General features: G+C 38.2%; 1 protein-coding gene across 1 annotated transcript; it reads left to right on the top strand.

Annotated features, from left to right (window-relative positions):
- Window positions 1-230: 230 nt before the first annotated feature.
- CCDC158 (coiled-coil domain containing 158) lies at window positions 231-19,899 on the top strand (the record flags this gene model as incomplete). The annotated part of the gene is given in 12 exon segments (XM_082758623.1): window positions 231-256; window positions 938-994; window positions 996-1,027; window positions 2,228-2,340; window positions 7,131-7,148; window positions 7,152-7,250; window positions 9,068-9,130; window positions 9,134-9,541; window positions 10,306-10,495; window positions 15,978-16,166; window positions 18,375-18,476; window positions 19,688-19,899. Coding segments are annotated over 12 exon segments (1,374 nt in total). The 3' UTR covers window positions 19,765-19,899.
- Between the last annotated feature and the right edge of the window lie 4,831 nt (window positions 19,900-24,730).

The raw sequence follows: 24,730 nt of genomic DNA, 5'->3' as shown, positions 1-24,730 counted from the left end.
GTATTTATAAAACTGTGCATCTGTGTTCATCCAGACAAAACAAAGCCTAAGGCTTTATGAAGGAAAAGAATTATCCACCTCAATATCCTTGAATTTCTCCTAGTTAAAAGTAGATAGACAGGATTCATTTTTATGACATAAAGTTGGTTCTTAACATACTAGGAAATAATATATTGATAAATATATTAGAAAATAAGGACAATTATTTCTTCTTCACAGATGCTGTCAATATGAGTGAGAATATCCAGGAATTAAGGTAGGATACTTTTTTTTTTTTTTTTTTCTTTTAATTAGAGAAATCCTATATCTGATATCCGTCATTGTGGTCAACATCATTCTTAAAGAAAATGGAAACAAACAGATGCTGAAGGTGTAGTCCTTAATACTAACACGACAGGAAAGGTGTGAACACAAAATTTAAGGATATGGGTACCCAAGGCAATCTACTGTGAGGGGTGAATTGCACTGATGATTGTAATTTGTGTACTTTGTTTCTGTCCACGGTGGAAGGAGTTCTTCCATATGTCAGCAGGATTTCTGCAAAAAAAAAAATCAGGATACAGTAAGGCCTAATGATAATGAATTTGCAGGAGCCCAGAATTATTTTTAATATTAGATTCAGGGTCATTCAGCAATGGAAAAGTGATATTTGTGATATTCAGTGATTTTACTCTTTTGGGGTGGGTTGAAGATGGTGATTAGATTTAGTGATTTTCATATACACATTTATGTACCTACTATTTGAAAAATTTTCCAAAAAAAAGAGGGATCATTAATGAGTTTCAGAGTTAATGGTCAACTGAGAAGGATAAGGATGATATTTTTCTTTTCTAAACTTCTTCTTTTCTGACTACTGAACAATATGATTACCTGTACATTGGAGAGGTTATTTTTTGCCAAGACTAAAATTATAACCCGTATTTTCTTTTTAAAACAGGATTGAGCAACTAATAAATGAACATGAACAGGAGGTGGCAGCACTAACTGCTGAAGCTAAGAGCACGAAGCTATGCAAATAGTATCCAAAGCCAGATGTAGAAGGTTCAGTATGTTTGTTTGATTATCGTACAGATAATGTTAAGAATAACCTTAATTTGCGAGAGCTTATTCTAGAGTATACCAGCTTATGTTGCTGGTATACTCTATGCCCTACTTTTTTTTTTTTTTTTTTTTTTTAATATCTGAAACTTAGGCAGTCCTTGCATAAATTGTAGAATGAAGAGAAAAAAAGAAAAATGAAGAAATAGGGAATCACGCTATATACAGGCAAAAAGTAATGCATTAGGCAAACTTCGAGAATTGGCACACTCAAGGACTGGTTCGGTTGCTGTGGTTCTGAAACAGCACCAGCAAAGTGGGTGGAAGTTCAAATTGTGGCTCTAGCTGTCAGCTCTGTTTTTGCCACCAGCTTTTTGAATGATGTATTTCCAGTATCAGAGTTGTGAACAGTTTTTGCAGAGTACCTGGCTACAGTTAAGAGCTGTGGTTGTGTGCAGTTTTAGGTGTCTATATTGCACCACGGGCTTTGCCTTCTATATGTTCAATGGATTCAGATACAAAATTAATTGCCAGTAACATTATCTGTTGAGTCACAGACAAGACTGAGTAAACAGTTGGGCTGTTTGCATAAAGGTACAAATAAATAGTAATGAGGGGTAATTTTAAATGCTTTTCATTTGGGGGAAGAAACAGATATGTTGGTACTATTGACTTTGGCAATAATTGAATGAGAAGAAAATGACACTGATTCTCACCAGCTACTTGGTGACTCAGAAATCAGTGTTCAATTACCAATTAAAAATCGAGGACATGCCATGCAGTGCTGCAAACTTAAGATGAGACTTAAATGTCGGCATATATATTATGACTGACCTGCATAGTTGAAAGTGAATAGCTGATAGCAAAATGCTTCTGATTCAGATTATGGAATAGTTGGGGTGCATTTGAAAGCAGACTTAGCTTTTTTACAATTTGGTTGAGGATTAAAAAGAGTCATAACCAGCAATAAAAATTATTAAGACTTGAGTCTGTATGATTTCATGTGAGAACTCTCAGACAGCAAATCTGGCCAATAAGACAGTATGTTTTAAACGTGGAATGATAATCAACCGAACACTAATTGTACTTTAAAGCAGTAAGTTTTAGTGTTCTTACTGATTACAGCAAAAACGACAAATGTTTCATGCTTTTGTGAGCATAATTTCTCCTTTTAAAATATTTCTTAGAGAACAAACAAGAAAGCAAAACATGGTGCATGTGCATCAAGTCAGTCACCTGGGATCTATAGTTTCTCAGCTGCGTTCTGAATTACAAGAATCTAGGAGGTTGTATGAAGACAAGGTGTGTATAGATTCGTGTGTAACAAGTAGTACTGGGTAAACTGGATATTTTGATGTGTAAAGTTTCCGGACAGATGGGTAAAATCTTTTGGTAAGGGTTTGCTTCAGAAGAACTGAGTGGACAAGATAAATGATATTATCTCGAGCATCATTTGTATTATTTTTAGGAACAAGTTATATTTCTCTAACAAAAACAGTTCTGCAGAATGCATTTGAGAACATACCAAAAATGATGCCTTCTGGAAATAAGTGAAGTAATTTTGTCCTTCAATTATCACTTATATGTGCAGTACAAGAAGATTCTTCCACTGTACCACTAGAAAATATACCAACAAGGAATAAAGTGGGCGGTAAAAATAGTTATTTATTTGAGTTGTACTGCCCAGAAAAGTTCTCTGACGATTTTTTTTTTCTTGGGAAGTGCAAGAACAAGAGTGCATAGGGATTAGGGCAGCTCTTGAGAAGCATTCAGCTGTCCAGAAGTGTCCCAGTGTAAGTTAAGAATCATAAAATTCACTGCAACGCTTCATATCAATAGAACATAATGCAGGTAAAAACGACAGCTAGTCAGTCCCTGTGTATTCAAGCCAATTTTTAAATACCATTATACAACAACTTTGATAAGTTACTTGCGTCCATAAAGACGTGCAATTAAACCAATTTTTTCCAGATAGTTACACAGAATTGCTACATACTGATGGAGAGAACTTCATACAGTCCTACCACAGAATCTCTGCCGTTTCACAAACCATAAAAACAGGCCCCAGCTCTGGACTTTCTTACACCCAGCGATGACAGATGGAGAACACCCAGAATATCCCAGTCATGCCTGAGGCAGCAACATGCAAATGGATCTTTCCCTCCATACTGAGCTGGTGGGAGCAGGACTGCTGGCCAACAGCAAATTGGAAGGATCGCTGCAGTTAAGATAGGAGAGAAAACTGCCCTACGTGATCTGAACAAGCCCCTCTGCCCAAAAAGTGTCATGCCTAACAAATGTGCAGAGCAAGTGGAAGAACAGGCGAAAGCACCAGCAGTCCCCATGCAGTGAGGAGTTACCAAGATCCACAAGCTTGCACAGCGTTAAAGAGAACACAGCCCACTACGCTGGGCAGAAGAAGGATCTGGGCAAGAAGGATCTGAGATTGCAGAAACAACTCAGCATCTAGAGAGTTTTTCGTTATCTAGATAGTCTTAGTGCAGCACACATGTAATTATCCTAGTACTAATGCTGTCGGCAGCTCAAAGTGCTGCCTTTGGATCTTTCAAATTTCAGATGCTTTTATGTTAGAAAAAGTTCCCCTTGATTACAGTATTCCGCTTGCATAAGACAATCATGCCTCACTAAACCAAACTCAGACAAGCCACATCACGCTCTTAGATCCCTGCCTGTGACCCATAGGAAGGCACATAATGAAACATACTCATCATTTTCAGACCATGTTGCTCAGGATAGTCTCTGTCATCTGTTAGTCTCAAGCTTGAATGCTGTAAGACTGGTGGAGCGCTTTGTTGAATTTTTTCTGCAAAATTCCAACTTCAGGTGCCAGTCAAGCTGAGATGACAGCTTGAGATTCCAACTGCGGCTTAGGCTAGGCTGTGCGCCACAGAACTTGGTGCCCATAAGACATTGCTTCAGAATGACATCCAGAGTGGCGACGTCACTTGGAAAGTTCCTCCAAAATATTCCCTGTGTTGCGTGCTAAGTGGCACTGCCTTGACAGAGCCATTTCCCTGGGGACCAGATCTGGGGATCTGTTTCTGTTTACTCTAGGGTTAGAACACAAAGTTGTAGATACTGTCCACACACAGGGCATTAGGATGTACTTAGTCACATTATATGAACAATCCCAGTTCAAAGCAACACTCAGCAACAGCAAGGAACCAAACAGTTCCTTAATGTGCTGCCTAGCAAACACTATAGTGAAATCACATCCAAGTCTACTGAGTTACACTGCACCTTTCGTATCATCATACACCAGATGAAGGTTTGGCAAGCTGCCCATGTCCAACAAGCTGTTAGGGTGTTCATCCTCTTCCCTGTGCATTTACACAGGTGCATGGGCCACACAACAAATGGGGACTGAGGTCTGGGCCTGACATGGCCTCCGGACATCCCCAAGGTCCTGCTTTTCTTCAGTGGGGCCTTTTAACAGAAGCAGAGAGGCAGAGGCCCAGCTCAACTCCTCTCACAGTTAGTTACCATGCCTCTTCTCCAAGGGGTTTCTAAGGGGTCCTCCTGGAAGACCTTCAGAAGCACAAAGGGTAGAGAAGGGTTTATCCCTGGAAAACAAGCTAATCCCCAGAGACATTTCTCTTCAGGCTTCTAGCCAATTCTTCTAAGCACATGAAGCAGCAGATTCATCTGAGCAACAGCAGAACTGCAATGTTAGCTCAAAGCCAGCTGAGAGAGAAGGGAAGAATCCAAACCTCAGTCCAATACTGTCAACATGTTTCCTGGCAAATCTGATAGTAAGAACTCCATTCCGAATCTCCAGGCTTGTCCTCTGCGTACCCCGTTCTGATCAAAGCATACATAGTGGGTTTACCTCCTTCACTGCAGTTTGCCACAAAGCTACCTCAGCATATTGGGGTTCATATTCTGCATACGAGATTTGTAGCTTCGAGCTTCATGATCTTTCCTCTCGATGAAGGGGACCAGATCTGGGGACCAGAAATTACCCATTTTACATGCCCTTTCCAGATCATGTCCATTGCTTCACTCACTTACTTTGATGCTTTGGATTCTAGTTTTATAAACCACCAGAATATCTTTAAATTCTTAATTATTTTTGGTAAAAGTTAGTTAATGTTTTCTATAGAAAATGACCTGAATGCTCTCCACTTCTTTAAAAATTAGTAGAGCTGACCCATGCAGAAATGCTTGCTGGATCCAAATCCAGCTTAGATTACAAGTCATGAAGATTTAGGCATCCTTCTCCTACATGCTGCTGGAAAGGGAAAGTACAGGTCACAGGAGTACTATGAGATTTGGCACAGTTGATATTCTCTGATCCAAAAACAGACTGAGGATGGAATGACAGGGATGTGTCAGGTCGAGCCTGTGGAGCCATGACAGATGTGCAGAGCAGGAATGACATTGTGTTTTATCATTTCCATAGGTTTTCACTGTTACCAGTTCTGTTTGATTCACATGCATCAAAACTCACACCAGGCAATTCTGAAAGTGACTTTTTACAGTATCACAAGTGAACTATGGTGAACTGTATTTAGCCTCTGTTACTATCTTTCATGCTCAAGGAAGAGTACAATTTAGAGTGTGCTTTTCGGGTAGGTCTGTGTACCTACATTTTGTTTGTTGTATTTTTGTTTTGTTTTGTTTTTACCTAAATCATGCAGTACACATCATAAGATCATATCCAGTAAAAAACTATAACTGTAGTGTGTATTCCTTAAAATATATTCTCTTTCAGAATATCTATCTTATATATAACAAGTAAAATTGGAAACACTGCATCAATTTCAGACTATTCTTTGCAATCTACAGATGGCATAAAATGTTCATTTCATTTCCCTATGAAACAATAGACTACTGGTCCCTGAATAAAAACCACTTTTCAATAGGAAGTGCAATATTATTAAGTGTTATTAGGTAGGCTTCAGTGAAAGACAAGTTGATCATTTGATCTCAGGCTGTTATGTGGAGTTATGTCCAGGAAGGAGTGGGGCAGAATCTAAATAAAGCTTTTACAACTGTCTATCTGTTTTAGAACAAGCATTTCTCCACAGCTTCTCTCATAGGAAAACGCCTTCACAAATAAAGTTTTTGATGTAGTAGGTGTAAGCCATGGTATGTTGTTGATATCAGATACTTTTCAGCAGTCAAGAAATTTGGTGGTTAGGTTTGAGATATAAATGTAAATATATAAGTGTTCTGTTTGGATAAGCCTATGTTAATACCTTTCCCTTTATTAAAAAGGGCTGTAGGCTGGCCTGCCATCTCATACATTGCCAAAAGTTGCATCCTTCCACAGGAACTGTGTGACTATCGGTTGGAACAATACATGTTTGCCTGTATATTTCTTGATGTATTTGTAGTTAGGGAATTATGCCTCACTGTCTTAGTTGCATAAAACCTGCCCGTGGGCATAGGCACTTCTGAAAAACTTTGCTGTGTCTTTAAACACAAGGTGAACACATCTGGATAGTCTTGGAACCAAATTCTCCCTTAATTAGGAGGGCCCTGTCCGAGGAGAACTTTTTCTGTCACTGCCTGTGGGAGTCCTCTTGGTAATGCCATACGCAGTCCTTGAGCTCTGTAGAGGACATGCTTCAGGCTTAGATTTTCTGTGGAAATACAAAGTAGTTGTGTAGGGAGGGTTCAAGGGAGAAATACCTAGGGTTTACTGTAATTTCTCCTCCTGATGGAGGATTCCAGAGGATCAGAAAATCCCTTTTCTCAAAAAGGATTTCAGGCAAGTAGGGGAAGAAAAGGCCCTGGTGCTCTCTGTAGCTGCTTAGAATTTGTAGCTCTAGGAAGTTGAAGATTACTCGTTTTACAAGTAAGGAATTTTTGGAGAGTTGCAGATCAGGGTGGAATCCCATTAATTCTCAGGAAGCTGAGCTAACTCTACAAGGTAATTGAGCTTAGTTATTAGGGAAAAAAAAAAATGCTATTGTGAATATACCTAGGGAAAAACTCTGTTCCATCAAAAGATGACATTTAGACTTGCTTAGAGCAGAAGCTAGAAGAAAACTAAAAGAAAGCCAGTATGCTTCTTAAAGTAGAATATATTAAGATAATTCTTCGTGAATTTGCTTTTCATTTAGGTGGAGGATCTTGAGAAGTAGTTGCACCTAGCTCATTCTGAGGTAGCAAAAGTTCAGAACGAACGGGATCGATACAACCAAGAATGTGGAAATCTGAATGACCGGATTCATCAATTGTTGGTGTGAGCAGTGATAGTGTTGGGAAAAAAAAGACAACAAACACCTTGCTTTCTAAAAGTGTCGCCTTACTGCAGGTTTTTTCATTTGCACATTGTTTGTTTCCAAAGTGTGACAGCCCCCTTATATATATAGTTAATTTTGAAGATTATTTTTGATTAGAAATTTGGATTGACTGTTACGACTATTTCCCAAAGGCCTTTGACATTCAGAATTAAGGTTAACATGTCATAATTTCAAAATGTTTGAAAGTGTGGAACCTCACAGTTTGGATCCCTGTGTCAAGGAACTTAAGTCCCTTTAACACATATTTTGTAAGACATGCCCAGGATTTTTGTAACAGCGCTAAAAGTTCCTTTTTGGTCTATTGAGAACACTCACAAAATGAAATGCAGTTAAAAAATTTGCCACAAAGATTTGGTTTCATAAAAACTGGCTTCATGCTCTGTAATTATCCTTTTTTTAAAATACAAGATTACTCTTTAACAACTGAATTTTGGGAGATGAATTTACATGGTTTCATTAGTTTTGTTTGCCTAATTGGTGTTACAGTCCTTCTGAAGGAGATGTTGAAATTACTTCGTTCAGTATGGTGTTCTCCTATTCAAGAATATGTTAAGTAAATCTTTTCCTGCAGTTTGCTGAAAGAGAAGACTGGAACCAGCATAATGATTGCATAGTTGAATGTTAAGATACTTTACTAATCCTTTTTTTTTTCCCTTTGTTTGTAGTTTCTGTTTCCATTCTGCCATTCTCCAAGCTTGCTGCTTTGTTCTCTACTTCAGCTTTAACAATATACACAGTCCTAGCTTCCAAAATAATAACAAAAGTTCTTATTGATAGAAATGTATATTGTTAATTCAGTTTGGCTACATTTTTAATTCATATTTTTGACATTTGTAGCTAAGAAATGTGTATATTAGTATTTTTAATATTATTTACATTCTACATTTATAATTTATGTACTATTAGTATTATGTTTGAGGGAGAAAAGAGTTAAGCTCTGGAGAATAAGTAATAAATTACTGCAGGAAATGAAACAAGCAGTGAACATTTCTCATTAGTGGTAAGGATGGATATTTATCACAGAAGCCTTCCTTGGTAATGCTTTATTGTTTTTCATTTGAAGTTGGCACAATATAATCTCTTTTCATTTTGCTGCTTATATTGATTTTAGGATAGACAGAAATGGTATCAAAGACTTTAGTGTTGAGATTGTATGTAATTGAAAATAATTACAGAAGCAATATGTAAAGTTGAAAGTTACTGCTTTGTTGGGAGAAAACATGTAGGAGGTGCCAGACTAGTTTAGCCAATATTCCTGTTGTCTGTTAGGTGTAAATCTATGTCATAGTCGCTATTCAGGTATGTAAACATGTAATTGAAAGTTGCTAATGGTAAGAAAATAACAAAAAATCCAAAACGTGATTCAAGATGGGAAATTAATAATTTCTTGTAGACTGAACTTCATTTATAGTGCAATTGATCAATTTTTAACACTTAAGGTTTTTTTAGCCCCAGCTGCTCTAAATTTTAAAGTAACATTTTTTCTTTTTTTTTTATCATAGAAAATTAAACATACCAGACCAAAATAAAAATAAAAATAAAACCAGTATTCCAATTAGTACTTTATCAAATGGAGAATGAGTAGTGAAAACCAAAACTCATATAGTCAGTGTAGATCTGACCACACTGATGTAATTTTCCTCTGAAACTCACAGATGTTTAAGACGTACTGTAGAAAATCAGAAAGTGACATGAAGTTGTGAAGGTAGAAATATACATTTCTCTTGGTCACTCCTTTTATTGCTATTATTCAGAGGGCTGCAGTTAAGGAAAAATTTGAAACCATTGTAAGAATCTCCTCCTTGACTTTCCAACTGTAGTCAACCAAGGAAAGACTCGGTAAAGTTCAAGAAGATCTTAGAGCCAAACAGATAGATTTGGAGACTGCTGAGAGAACAGTGTCAAATCTTATGGCATGTCTGAAGGAGAAAGAAACAGCTCTCGAGGTTACCAATAAGGAAATCAAGAAGCTGCATTCATATGTTGGCAGTAATATGCAGGAGCTTGAGCATCTAAAGAACAAAGAGGTCCATTTACATGATGTGCAGTCAGAGTGTGAAACGCTGAAGCTGCAGGTAATAGAGAAGGAAAGGATTATTGAGATCTTGCAAAAGCAAATTGATCTAATGATCCAAGTTGTAGACCAGCAGTATCAAACTGCTGGAGCGATGGAAGTTGAGAAGTCACAGCTTTTAAAAGAAATTGGAAAGAAACTGGAAATTTCAAGTGCAAGAACATAAGGTCAGTAAATGATGGTGTATTTATGTCTGTAATACAGTTAATATTTTCTTGTTGTAAATCTGCACCTTAATACTCCAACACTGTCTGGTTTTAAAGTCAATATGAGACTGTCCTTGGAATCCTAACAACACTGGAAGAGTTGGTGAAGAATAATATGAGCACATTCCCACCAAAAATGAGTATTTCATTGGTGCAAAAGCAGTCTTCAAAAGGCTTGCCACAGCTGGAATGTAATATGCTGTTCTGAGGAATAGAATGGTCCACATGAGTAGCAGAACAAGAAATAAAGTGTTACTGAGAAATAACAGACAGTGAGCACTCAGAGTTCCAAGCTGGGAACACTGTATAACTGGCAATTTCTCAGACAAAAATTATGTGATATGGTAGTCTTACTCAGGTTGGCAGCTTCTGAAAAAATTTGCTGCAGATAGGGAATTTCATGCACTTCTATCAGAGGACAGTTGAGTATTAAAGAACATGGAGGTAACGGTGCAAAAGGATGGAAATAATTTTGATATCGTACACCTAGTAAGGTTAAACGTGCTGGAAAGCCATCAGATCAGACTCTGGAGTACCCTTTTTGCGTGGATTACTCATTTTCACAGAACTGCTTTTCTACTCCATTTTTCTTTCATGCTCCAGATTGTTATCTGACAAATGAGAATTAAAGTAATGATGATGTTTTCATTTTTTTGTGGTTAATTTATATATACATCTATATATTACACAATTATTATTTTTATATGAGTAGATTGCAAAGGAGGAGGAAGAAGTTAGAATACACAAGTCAGAGGCCACACTGAGCAAGCTGGAATTGGAAAAGGTTAAGCTGGTAAAAACGTGCACTGAGAGACTCCATGCAATTAATGATACGAAACTGGAAAAAGACCAACTAATGAGCAAACTGAAAGCCATTCAGATTGAGCTAGCTGGCCTTGCAGGTAGGGAGCTTCAGATTAGCTCAGCTCAGATAGCTGCTAAATTGGGCTAATGTTAAAAATAGAAGGGCAGCTTGCTTGATGGATCCAAATACGGCCACTGGTACAGCTGAAGGTTCCCTGCCAGCATGGGATGGTCACGTTGCTCAGGGAGTAATGGTTTGGGTTTCTGGTGCAGAATGATGGACGTACAATCTTTATGGCAGTCTCTCAATACCCTGAGCAAAAAAGTTCCCTGACTCTAGAGACCAAAGAAGCAGATCTAGTTAAACATAGTGCAGGAATGTGACCACTTTTCCCCGTGTGTTATTTAAGGGGTCTAATGGATCCTAGCAGCCATCTATGGTCAAGTTACAGTAGAACTTATTTCTGTTTTGTTTTGGATGCAATGTTATTTAAAAGCTTATGTCCTGACTCTGAGCACTGTCTCCACAGCAAAAGTATGGGGAAGCAGATCAAGATAATAAAAATTGGAAAACTAAAAAAAAATGAGGTGCTGGACCAAATCAAGCCACTGAAACTGAGGGAGCTCCTCTGTTAAATCTGCATTGCAGCCTGGCAGGTGTTCACATGCTTTGCTCTCTGCACAACCCTGTATTCTCATAGGCTATGTTCTACATTTTGGTCTGGCTAACATGTAAGTCCAAGGTGCCTTACAGGTGAGCTGCTGTTGCTCCAGAAGGAAGAGTAATTTTCAGCTGCTCAGAGTTCTGGCTCTTTAGGATACAAATTTCCATGTAAGGTGGTTTGTTTTGTTTTGTTTTGTTTTCAAACAGGGGAGAAAAAAAAGTTTAGTATTGTGGTAGCCCTGAGATGTCCTCCACTTGAGAGAATCCTGAGCATCTGTTAAAAATTCTGAAAACGATGAAATGATCACTGGTGTATCCAGTTACGATAAAAACTAGAAAGTGTTTTGAGAATTGAGTGCTGCATATTGTGAAAGCTGTGACTAAAAGTGATCTGCTGTTACTTAGGGCTTGCTGTCTGGTACCTGCTTCTTGTGCTTGGCACAGGATTAGCGTTCTTCCACAGGAGCTGCAGGGCCCAGGGTACTCATCAGCTTCTGCTTCAGGCAATCCACAGCACGTGGTGCCTCTTCCCCGCCTGTACTCCGCTGCTATGCCACTTCCCCTGAACTTGGCCAGCTGTGCCCCTCACGTGAGTACCCGATTCACAGAGCGAAAGTGTACTGACACAGGGATGTTCCAAAGATTAAAAATAACATGGAGATTCTGAACGGGAAAGCATCCGCTAGAAACATCCAAGAGCAGTTTCTTAGCACCGAAGACAAAATCATTGTCTATAGCTTCTCATTCATTGTGGAGTCTCAGATTCTATTTCTTTCTGCTTGTGAAATACATGAAAAAAACAACCAGACAATAAAAAATAACCACACTATAGATTGTAATAGCAGTTCATCTTACTTGCATCACCAATAACTTCATTTTTTACTTTTTTTGTTTTATGGTATTTGTTGTCAACCACGTATATTTGGTAGTGAAAATAGACTTGTCCATAGTTCCTGATACATTTTACCATCTGATTGACCTTCTAAAAGTTACTGCTTGTTATACTTAAATCTTTCTCCAAGCTGGCTTTCACTGATTTTTGACCAAATTTATCCTAGAAGATAAAACACTGCCCTTATTTTCTTTTGTGTTTGTACATTGACATTAGATTTAAATTGGGTTATATTGCTATGTTGATTTTCCATTATAGAAAACATCAAGTCAAATAGATTTTGAGGAAAAAAAATCTTTTGCTGTTTTTTTTTTGTATAGATTTTGTATAATCGTCCAAAACGGACCTGATGTTTTTCAATAAAAATGCATCAGCAAAAAGTGCCCGTTCTGTGCACAGATGAAGGTTAAGTTGGTGGGAGCAATGCTTTGAGTATGCAATGTGTTGAGTACTCTGGAAAAAACAGTTCTTCATAGGAAGGAATGGTTTCATTTGAATGATGTTGCACTTCATCGCAGAGCAGGGCTGTGACAATTAAGTAGTTCATAATTGCAGACAACTCAGCTGTTAGAGAAACAAGTGCCTAGAAAGCACCCTGAGATACTAATATTACTACCTTCCAAGCTGGTTGTTCTCTGTACAGTAAGACCTGGAATCACAGGTTAAAAAGGTAACAGGGTTGTTGTGAAAAAGCTTGTGGTTGTGTGAGAAAAAATACTCTTATAATTAAATGCTTATTTTTTGTTTTTGACCTTGGGACAATAGTAGTAACCTTTTTACAATGTTTATTTAAAACACAGTTATGTCAGCTATGTTCTCCTTTAATTGTATTTAGTTTCTTTACATATTTTGGTCAGATAACTTTCCAGATAAGAGTGTGGTCACATTTAGTATTTTGACAGTTTTCAAGTTATCATGACCTAGCCTCTACCACTTTTTAATTAGGACTACCAAAACCCACTTTTTTCTAACAAGAAAAGAGGGGGTAAAACATGTGACTTTGGATGTGTTTTGAAAAGCTGTATCTTTATTAAAATGTATTGTAACAGAATGATTTTATTTCAGATGCTTTCCAAGCTAAGCGTTTTGAAGGAGGAACCACTGCAGGACTTAAAGAGGACTCCTCAAGAATTAACACGCTCAGATGATAACACCTCCTCTGTAGATCTTGGCAAGAATGACAGCGATGGCGGGAAAACATCACCTTTAGCAACCATAAGGAACACTGTGTAAGAGCAGTAAACTGTTATTTCTGTCATGTGTGGTATACCTCTGTTGTCTTCTAAAACTAGAATTTGGACATTCATGTATTTTGGGAGCAGTATGGGATATCTTTATGCAAGAAAGGTAGTCTTAGGAATAAAGGTGAGATGGCCAAAAGCTTCCACAGCTTCTGTGGTTTGCCTGGTTCCTCAGATACATCAGATGGCAGGGAAATAGGAAGTGACTACACCATTTACCTTTATTGCTTTCTTTTGGGCATTTATGTTTTTATTTTCACATAGAATTCCTTCTTTCTCTTCTTTCTTGGCTTTAAACAAGTGAGGATGACTGCTAAAAGGCATTCAGCACTTCAGCCTTTTTTGTAAAGAAAAAGGTGACAATATCCCCCATAGAACAAATTTCCTTTTAAATAAATATTTTGTTAATTAAATAGTGGACTTCCACCAAAAGAAACACAAATGGTGAATGGAAAGCTGGAACCAGATGCCTCAAGATAGGTTTGGCAGAGGAGAGATGTTATGGATTATCTCCTATGAAAATTGAGATGAAGCTTGATTTTTGTTTTTATTTCTATTTTTACTTCCATTCTCAGTGCCTTAGTTAAGAATTGTGCTGTATCCAAAGTTACCATATCAGAACAAGATGTCAAACAGCAAGTATTTAGGGACAAGAAAAAAAAAATTCTATTCACAACTTGAGGTTGTTGCAAAAAACCTGACAGGGGAAGAAGGTTTTACATGATAAGGATAGCACTTTGTATGCTTGAAGCAGGCTTAGCAGGGTGTATTTGGCAGAGATACAGGTACAACTGCAGAGCTGCTGGAGGAAAGGGAGCATTTCTACAAAAGGTCAACACTAAGTTCAGCAGGATTTTACTTCTTTGGAATACTTCTAAGTGTCTCTCAATGCCAGTACTTAAAGTCAGTCTGTCTGTTGCTCGGATATAAATCAGTGATCCGTTTCGTTCTCTCATCAAATATCGCTGTACTCTAAAAATGTACTGTGCCTGAGAAAACGCACAGGACAAAGCTGGAAACGGCATGAATACATGATGGTACTTATCTGATGTCGTTAGGTGAGATACGGACTAGAAAGCACATTCCTAATAAGTGGAAGCTGGTTTGAAGAAGCTAGATCTAGGCTCTGTCATGTGGGTAACAAGAAAGAAGATAACAGTGGCAGTAGTTGTCAAAATTAGAAGTTCAATACATTTTTTTCCATTTCCATGACTACGCGTTATTTGTACAAAATGTAGTCCTTTATTTCCCAAAGATAGCCCTTATTTCAGTGATCTAAATTCACTACCAGTCTAATAGACTTTCAGTGAACGTGCGTAACTATTTTACTATTGTTTTTCTTCACCCTTAGGATATAGCTGTGTGCAATTTTACTCTGCTAAAAAAGCAGCTCATCTTCTAAAAAAGTAAAGTGTAGCAAACCTAATAGCAAGGTTTTTTTGCTGTGACCTTGACAGCCCTATGTCTTTTCCATGTGGGGAGGCTCCAACTAGAGACTCTGCCACTGAAAGCAGCATTAAACAGGATTCTTTTGTCCAGTTAGAAGTGATCTCACTTAGCTGAGCTACCTGCTTCTCAAAGTACTCATTCAAAATTCATTTTCTAAGGCTTTTTTAAAACTGCATTAGTTGTGAGCGTGTTTTTGTTTTATTCATAATGCTAAAAACTTCCTGGGAACTACAAAACAAAGCTGGGATGTTTCTTTCATCCCTCTAAGAGCTCTGGAACTTAATTGCATTGTTTGCCTTTAATATACATGTAGAAGAGGTGGGGATTACATATGAGAGCTTTATGTTCTCACTGTAGAGGCTAGCTAGCATTACCAAAACTTAGCACAATATTTACAGAATATTGCAAGTTTTTGCCATCTTCTTGCTTGCAGGGATCCTTTATGCTTACCAACTGCAGACCATCAATCCCAAGGCACGACCTGGCCCTTCACATCCCCTGGTGAGTTTTCACTGGCTGCATTTGAGGATGAGTGCTCCCCATGGATGTGGAACTGACACGTTACTGAGTATTATTCAAAAAAAAAAAAAACAAACACACAAACCTTGCTGCAAAATCCGTGGTTTGGTGCAAACAAGCTCCATGGAGGCTGATACCAGAACACTTAAAATGGGTTTCTTCTGTGACAGTTATTTGTGAATAGTAATAGCCTTGTGTAATTAGTACGGATAATACTTTCAAATTCTGGTGCCTAAGTTTAGGCCTTTAAGAGCCTGTATTCTGTATTCAAGTATCTAAATATTGATATGCTTTTGAGAGGGATCAAGTCATTAAGGATTCCCTTGATTTTATTGAAAGTGCTGCATGGTCAGTACCGTTTAAAATGCAGTGACATTAACCTAAATATGAATATTAAGGGTATGTCTTTGAGCATCGAGGTTGGAAGATAGTAGGCTTAGCCTTCTTCTCTTTTGCTGCGCAGAAATTTTACATTCTGTGAATTTTCTGTGAAAATTGCCTACAGATGCTGAAAATTTGTTGTCTCTTAGTATTTAGGTCAATTTTTTTTATTTTTTTTATTTTTTTCAGAGACAGCTTAGTTCTCCTCTGTCTGTCCTGAGGAGTAACTGCTATGAATCTTCTTTTTAAACTTCTAAATAGTATAGAAAGTAGATACTGTCAGCATTCTATTAAACCATCTATGACATCCAGGGATTTCCCTAGCTTCCAAAATACCTACAGGTATCACTTTTTACACAGAAGACTCTCCAGTCTTCTGGAGAGTAGTTGAAGGGCGGGATTTTGTGAGAAAACCCCAGAATTCTTCTGAGCAGCTCTTCATTACAAGTCCAGACCCAAGAAGGCCTGTTCAGCTGAGAGGTGCAGAGAAAGGTCTCCACTACACTTGCTGTTAACTGCTCCACCAGACGACCTTGCAGCTGGCCCCAGCACCTCACCAGAGCACAGACCCTCTGTGAGGGAAAGTGATTCTCCAGACATTGAAGCCACAGTCTCCTGGATAAGTAAGTCCAGTCCCATTTACTGATCCAAAGATCTTGGCTAGGTCTCTTCCCAGCCAATACAGTAAGTGAGTTACAAACAGCAGGTTAAATTCTGCTCCTATTATTCTGTAAAAACCTGTGGAGTCCCACCATCGTTCACTGATCCAGTCTTTGGCGATTTGTGATTGTGGTACCTTTACTTAATTCTGCATTTGGTTTTTTAATGTATGTTTGTAATGCGTAGCTAACAGAACCCAGTCACATTGTCACAAATATACACACTGGTGTTTCTGAAGTGTACAGGGCTGATACAGGATTGATCTTGATCTGTTGTTCCAGAAAATAGAACTACAGCTTGCAAATTTATTGAAAGATAACTTATCAGTGGTTCATTTTAAAACACAGGAGTTCTGGCCCACTTACCTGAAACTGCTGTTTTTGCTTGCATCAGACTGCCTTTGATACAAGGTAGAGACTTCTATCTCGTGAAAGCTAAGCCCTGTCACAGATGTGTTTAAGTAGAGGTGTTTTTTTCTGTGATGAACGAGTTGTGAGTAAAATATAGTAGCTAATCAGTGTGCTATACAAAGGGAAGAGGACATACGTGCCACATGCCACTAAATGTAAGAACCAGTGAATTTCTTTATTTGGGTAAATATGTAGCATGTAGGGTTGCTTAATATTTGCAATAACAGGCAACAAAGTTGTCTAATATTCACATTTTTCATAGTTGATATTATCTCTGTAACACATCTAAAAATGTTATGGGGTTTACTGAAAATACTGATATAAGACTGTGTCTTTGTAGCCTTTAAGTGGTAGAAAAATAGGTTTTCCAGAACCACAAAATGGATGAGGATGATGAGCATTCCATTCCAGGTAGTCTATTAATTACTTACTGATGAGCCAGGCTGTTGGGTCTGCTTTATTACTTCACTTTGCAGAATGTGAGTAGGTACAAAATGTGAGTAGGTACAAAATGTAAGTAGGTACAAAAAGAAAAGCAGGTAAGCTACTGACTTTTCACATGATACTTAATTGCCAAATAACATTTTTTTGTAATTTTTCTCTTCCTCTTTCTTAAAATCTGAAAATAACCACTTCTCTTAGCAGGCAAATAAGCACTGCAAGTAGCAGTGTAATAGAAATGTAGCCCACCTAGCTCTAAGCTACTTGTAGTACTGGCAGAAATCTAATCAAAAGAGACTGATTTGTCTTGCTTCTCAGCTGGAAATTGTTTTTTCTGTATTTTCAGCATAACTGTAGCATGTTTGTATTGCACTGCTATCACATAAATGCAAGCTTCTCAGTTACTTCATTTTTCAGTACTTTAAAAACATCAGGATCCTCTCTCTGTCTGTAGAAAGGTATCTAAAAGAGCTGGACTGTGCAATCAGCCTGACTGGAACATGAACAGTATTGCTAATTGACCTTTGCTTTCTGGCTGGCTGTGCAAAGACAAAGTGTGTATTTATTAGCTCACCTGTATTTTCAGTGCACATCCAGCAACTCAGAAATGCCTGTTCATAAGCAGAGTGCAAAGGTGTGTGGCATTTCCCACTCTATGTGCTGAACTGGCCAAATGGGTACCTGCACATTTCTGTGCCTGTAGAGCAGCACAACCTTCCTCTCTAGTGTGTCTCATCTCTGGATTTCACTTGTTTTAGGGAATGTAAGCATAATGCCAGGCTTTGTGGTATGGTTACCTCCACAACTACAATTGGAATTAAACTCCAGATTGTTCCTATGTAGACCATGGGAGATCTAGCAAGTCAAAGTCACAGCCATGACTTTCAGTCAGTTGCCTAGCAATGCTCAGGTTATTCCTTGTTTCAATAAATTGCATCTTTCTGTACCTTAGTTTTCCCATTGGTAAAATGAAAGTGACACTACTACTTTCCTTTGTGCAATCACTGCAAATTTACTGGCAGAGATTTATTTATAAGTTGTGGGTATAAATATTACTTAATTAACATAAAACACTTTTTTCCCATTCCCAAGCACATTTATAGGCAATCTAGAAATTCATTTGCATTCTCCCTTGAACAGAAATGCAATAAAATATAAAATTCTTTTAATAACCTTGCCTTCTCACTCATTTTCTTTGCTACTGGAAATTTTGATTGACGTTTTCTAGGAACTTTACTTTAGATGGAATGATTAAATAGTTTATCTTACAATGACTCTTTTATTTTGTCATAACATGCAGACAAGTAATTTTTTCAATAGCTTCTCAGTCTGTGGAAACTAGTGAGGACACATCTAAGAAGCTACAGAACAAGATGGAAAGCCTGCAAAACCAGGTGGAAACGTTACAGAGAAAAAGCCAAGGTGCCAGTATTTACCAAATACATTCCTATTTTATTTAAAATGCACTCCCCAGAAACTGTGTTACCTGCCAAAGCACTACTTGTGTTTCTGTGTTTTACATGATGTCAGTTTATTTGTTCCTGTTTTACCAGTACCTGCTTCTACTTTATCCTGCTCCTCAGAGAGTAATTAGATTAACTACATGATGCGTTGTTTCTCAGCCCCTTAACTCTTAATAAGCTTCAAGATCCTTAACATTTCAAACATGGCAGCTGGTCAGGGCTGCCCTCATGTGCTATCGTGTCAAAAGCTGATGACTCTTATAGAAACTGGATGATACTGTGACAGCAATTGATTCAAAAAAAACATAGCTTCCCAGCAGTGGCCTTACAAGCATATCCTTTCCTCTTCAACGTTTTCTTTTTTTTTTTTCTTTTTTTTCTTTTTTTTTTAATCTGAGATGACCACAGTCATAGACAACTTTTTTGAACTGTTCTTGCTCCCTTTGAAGTCACTGATAAGACTACCATGAGCCCTGCCTGCAATGGCAGAATGCTAGATGAGATGGAATATCTTTTCTCTGCACTTTTTCTGAATTACACATTCCAGTAACTCCACCTTTTCTCTTTTAAGTCTCCTTACATGGCTATGGGAAACCAGTATTTCCCTACATCATACAGTTCACACATCAAGGACATTCAAGTGACCTGATTTGCTTAAAAAATGGTCATATATGAAGTATAAGGTAATTGTTCTCATTTTTATTCTTGGCCATTGCTAACATCTTCAGGTAGTCTGTTTTCTGTATGCTACATAAAAATCTATGTACAAATCTGTAATGTGTCAACTGTAACTGTATCAAAGAGAATATGTATATAAAAAAAATAAAAAATATACGCATAATAAGTAAACTTGTTGTCATGGTCACTGGGCTGAACATTAATTTAATGTTGCCCTGTAAGAGAGATTCTAAAATCAGTAGCATTTTTCCATCACTTTACTATTTGGCACTTAGACACCAGAAAGCAGATTACATGGTGTCTATTCACAACTAGATCCATCTTTCCTGCATCTGAAGAAGTGCAAATCAAAGTTTTATTTAGAAGGGCATGAAAAATGCAGAGTGTAACATGTGGGAGGATATTACAAAGCTTGAGGAGTCTGCACCTGAGGTGTCAATCATTTTAACATAAGCTGGTGTTCAGATAATCTGTTCCTTTTGCTATTTTCAGCTATGTCATCAATGATCAGAACTCAGGAAATGAAGATAGAGAAAGCAAAGGAAAAGGAGAAGAAGGTGTCAAACTGAAGATTTATGTGCATTAATGATTATTTTCATGTATGTATGTTGTGTTTAAAATAAACTGTAATAATAAGGGTTCTCATAGTTCTGCAATTCTTGCCTTGAACCAGGACGTTCTTTACAGGTTTTTACTTTTAAATGAATGGGAAGTACAGAGGAGTAAAGACATCCAAGCAATATCTAATACAGACTTTCACTGGCACATGTTGTCAGTAGCTATGTGTTGTGGGTGACGCTGGCCACAGGGCATTGCTGATTGCTTCAAGTTACAGTAAGGGCTTTCTTCCATGTGTTCTGGATGTTGCACATGATTTCAGGTCCTTTTTTTTTTTTTTTTTTTTTTTTTTTAAGAAATTTAGTTTTGAAATGATGTGTATTCCACAATCTAAAATAAACCATTTTCCCCCCATGCTTCTAGTTCAGTAAGTTCCAATTCATGTGGATATCCCAGAGCTACTGAGTATTACCAGTTCAAGCAGGAAACCTGGATGTGGCTCCTGTTAACGCTGAGATATCAAAATGTTTTGAACCACATGCCTACAACTGCAAGGCTGAACAGATTTCATCCTATACCATAATTCCTTCAAGCAAAACGGACTCATCAAATGGTATTTTTGTTGTAATTTTCATTACATGTTATCATCCTTGGTTTGTAGTACAAAATCTGCCCTGGGCTTAAGTTTGTAAGCATAGCACTCATATTTTGACTCAGAGCAGTGTATGTTCCTGGATTATTTGGGACTTTTTATCCTTCCTCCATCCGTGTCCCTCTTATAAAAACTGAAATAGGTGAGGTTTAGGTGGGAAAAAATGCATTATGAAACTACACTGACTTTTTAATAGTCTGGTATAACTTAGTTTGCTAAAAGTTTGCTAAAATAGCTGGGGATATTACTTCCACTTGCTCTCTAAAATATTCTGCAGTTGAGTCACCAAAACACACATCCTTCCCTTAGTATGTGTCTACAAATGTTTTTTGAAGGCCACTCCTAGTATAAGATTTAGTAATAAGCAGGAAGGAATATTTAGCACATCTGGCATATGTGAATTTATTTAAACACTTTTTATCAAGTAGCATTTAAGGACTGTGCAGCAGTGGGTAAATGACCTAATGTACTTAATTAACAGAATGGGTGACACTAAAAATAGTTTGAAGGTATTAAGATCGTTAAAATATCAGATTAATTCTTCAAAGCTTTGCTAGTATTTGACAATAACTCAGGAAACAAGATAGCTCTATAAAAGGCGAGCAAGAACTTTGTACTCATCCTAAATTGAGTACTTTTCCAGAATTTGCCTTTTTTTTTTTTTTTTTTTTTTTGGCGGCAGACTGGTCATGAATAGCAGATTAAAAGTGCTTCCCTTTCAGAGTTGAGCAAGGCTGTCTGAGAAGTCGGTTGTGGAAGCTGCTGGCATGTTATCAGGGGAGTTCTTGCTATGAATGCTATAGACAGTACTACCAAAACACATGGCAGGACGTCCTTTGAAATAAATTGGTGCCCAAACACAGAAGAGGGGGCTGAGCAGCTGTACCTGGGTGAGCAGGAGGTGGCAGTGAGGCAGGTTCTCTAGCCTTAGCATTTTTGCTCGCCTGCTTTTTCAGAAGTTGTGATTGCCTTAGATTTATGGCAACGTGGAATTCCGTGCTTGAATTCAAGGGGTTTACAGTAAGTACTGTAATTTTGTCCAAACCATGACTATTATCTGTGGCTCTGCAAAAGCTGTTCATTAGCACACACCCATCCAGATACAAGCTTAGTTTTGTTGGCTTTAAAGCTATAGAACTACATCCAGAGGAGATCAAACCTCTGAGTATTAGTTTGAGGAATTATTGTGTGGGGAAAGAGATTAGTGAATTGTTCTGAAGTTTTTTTTCAGTCACTGTCAACTGTATTTTGATTTAATTCAAGTAATTTTCTGGATTTCTCAATCACTTTTTTTCCACTTATTTACTTTTTTTTTCAACAGTGTTGCAAGCTTTAGTCAGAATGTTAATAAAGGCACCTCCCTTTTCCTGTAAATGGGTTGTATTGAAAGGATCACTTGTTTTAGATGGCTTGTGCATTACAGTTTGCCTATATTTGACAGCTCTACCACAGATTTACTAAGAAAAAGGTGAGGTGTAGAAAATGAGAGCATGTATTCACTCCGTAGTCTGGCAGCTTGTAAAAGGTCACTGAAAAACGCATTCTCAGTTGCGTTCAAGGAGCCAAGCTAAAAGGAGTTTCAAAAGATTGCAGACCTGGGAGAATGGAAGGGAGCAGGTGGAGAGGTACAAATAGCCAGAGAGAAGAGAGATCTGCCAAGCAAAAAGGCAGCTCAACATCCTCATGCTGGAATCCATCAGTTAGGAACAGGCCTGAGCTTCCAGCAGAAGGGAAAGATCGTCCTGGGGGAGGTGAAGGGCTGTAGATGTGAGCTCAAGTCCAGCTATATACACCCTGCACTTTGTGGCATGAATCACACTGTGTTATTGCATGTTGTACAGGTGGATAACAGGAGGACTGTTAGGCAAATGTTGACCACAGCAGGACACCACAGACGGCAACCACCACCCTACAGATAAAACCTTACACCAGTCTAATATATTTGAATGGATCATGTGGAGAGACTCCTAACAGTAAGTTTAACTCCTGAAGAAAATGTGGGTCAGCTATGGTTTTTGCAAAGGCAACTGCAAAATAAATAGGAAGCAGGGAAGATGCAATGCAAGTTTCTGTATGTGACTTAAAACTAGTTCATGTCCAACAGGAGCCCAGTCCCCATTCCAAGCCTCAGGCTGTCTGCTCAGCTTATCATCCAGGCACACCAGTAGGCACTAAACTACTTCACAAATAAGACTAGATTGTATTTCACCTAAAAGTAATGAAATTGTCTAATAGTTTGTTGTGAGTCTGAGCTGGTCAGTTTAAACTGCAGGTCTTTGGCTGCACTTTCTTTGCCAAGCTGTGAGTGAGGCATTTTATTATTTGCTTTTGGAAATCCTGAGCTGTTGGCTGCTAGATCCATGTAGAAATGTCAACAAGAACTTGTTTCTCACACGTAGGTTCACTAGTCTCACAGTCAGGATGGTCTATTAGACAGATATTCAGCCAGTCTAGCATAACCATTTTTATGTAGCAAGACAACTTTGTTCAACTCTGCCTTGTGGTTTAACCCAGCAGACAGCTGAACACCATACAGCCCCCAGGAAGGGGAAGAAAAGTGCAAGAAGTAATGGTTTGAGATGAGGACGGTTTAATAAGAAAGAAAAGAAGGAAGGAAAAGAAAAAAAAATAACAAAACGAATAAACAAAGCAAGTGATGCACAATGCAATTGCTCACTACCAGCTGACCAATGTCCAGACAGTCCCTGAGCAACAGCAGCTCCCCCGGATAAGCCCCAGTTTTATTTTTCAGCGTGACATCCAGCGGTAATGGAATATCCCTTTGGCCAGTTTGGGTCGGCTGTCCTGGTTGTGTCCCCTCCCAACTTCCTGTGCACTGCCAGCCTCCTCAGTGGCAGGGCAGTAGGAGAAGCTGAAAGTCTTTGGCTTAGTGTAAGCACTGCTCTGCAACAACTAAAACATCAGTGTGCTATCAACATTTTTGTCCTCCTGAATCCAAAACACAGCACCATACCAGCTACTAGGAAGAAAACAAACTCTGATCATTGAGCAAGATGATGAAATCATGAAGAATGCATGTGCAGTGTGTAGGATCAAAGTGCAGGGTGTTTAATCAAAAAAAAAAAAAAAAAAAAAAAAAAAAAAAAAAGTGCCCTCAGTTTGAGAGACTTCTTAGAGTTAGCCTGTTTGAAACATGTTCATTATTGCATTAGGGAATCTATTCTAGTGTGGGTTAATTGGCTTTCTAGTGAATACTTTAATCTAGTACCACAGCTAATCTTCTCAGATAAGCCTGCAATGTACGTATAAATACACTCAAATAGCAGTGGTTATTAAAAAAGTGCTTAAAGTTGACAGTATCTCACTATTCAAAGCACTGTCAGAAATGGGAAAAAGAATTTCAGACCTTTTGAAAGAACATGTTTGGCTTGGGTATCCTTGATTCCTGAAGATCAGCTTCTATTTCAGCTACATACCTGTGTATATTGGGTATATTGTACCCTTTAATTTATCAGGGAAGTGCGAAAAATGCAGAGCTTCCCAGCTTTCTGTTGACACACAGAAAGCAGTCATAATTAAACAGGAGAAGCATTTATTACAGCGAAGCAGTAGCTCCTTAGATGAAAGAAGCCTGATGTTAGTATTAATTTGTCAGCCCAAGTAAGTCCTAATCCCTTTGAACTTGTGCAGTAAATAATTAAGTCCCACATTAGTTTTCTGTTGAGAGAGGTCAGGACTAGCGTGTGCACATGCACACTCCTAAAAGACCACTGAAATAGCAGCAATCACCTACTGAATTGTCAGCTCCTTTGTCTCCCTTTTGCATCCAGTTGCCCACAGTGATCCCACATACCTTCCAGACCTGCAGCACTTCCACACAGAAATAAAGGTGCTTTTCATCCTAGAGAAGCAGTAAACAGGAAGCTTGAAACTCCCATTTCCTACCTTGCTCTTTCTGATGTATGAAAGCTCCCTTGAGTAAGGAAATCAAGCTTTCTCACCTGAATCTTTAAGTTCCTTGAGACAAGCAGCAAGCAAAGCTAACATTATCTGCAGAAGTAACTGTCCCACAGAGCAAGTTGTGCTGTCACGTGACAATTGGGAGGGGGTTGTTTTTCCTGAGAACACAAACTAGCACTCAAAACTAGTCTAGTTCATGTGCTGAGACTGCTCCACCACGTGAAGCAGAAAAAATAAGCAGAGAAAATTAGCTTTGCAACATGCTTGTGTCCCATACTGAAATGCTGATGTCTACACTTCCAGACCTCACACAAAACTACGCTCTGCAGAGCAAGTTTGTTCTAGTGACATGGTATTTGCAAATAGGTTCCTTGCTATAGGAAGAAGAGCTTGCTGGAAGTGGC

This window comes from Aythya marila, assembly GCF_965140915.1.
Source record: "Aythya marila genome assembly, chromosome: 4".
Classification (NCBI taxonomy): domain Eukaryota; kingdom Metazoa; phylum Chordata; class Aves; order Anseriformes; family Anatidae; genus Aythya; species Aythya marila.
Note: the sequence above shows the minus strand (reverse complement) of the source record. Positions and strands in the feature narration are given on the sequence as shown.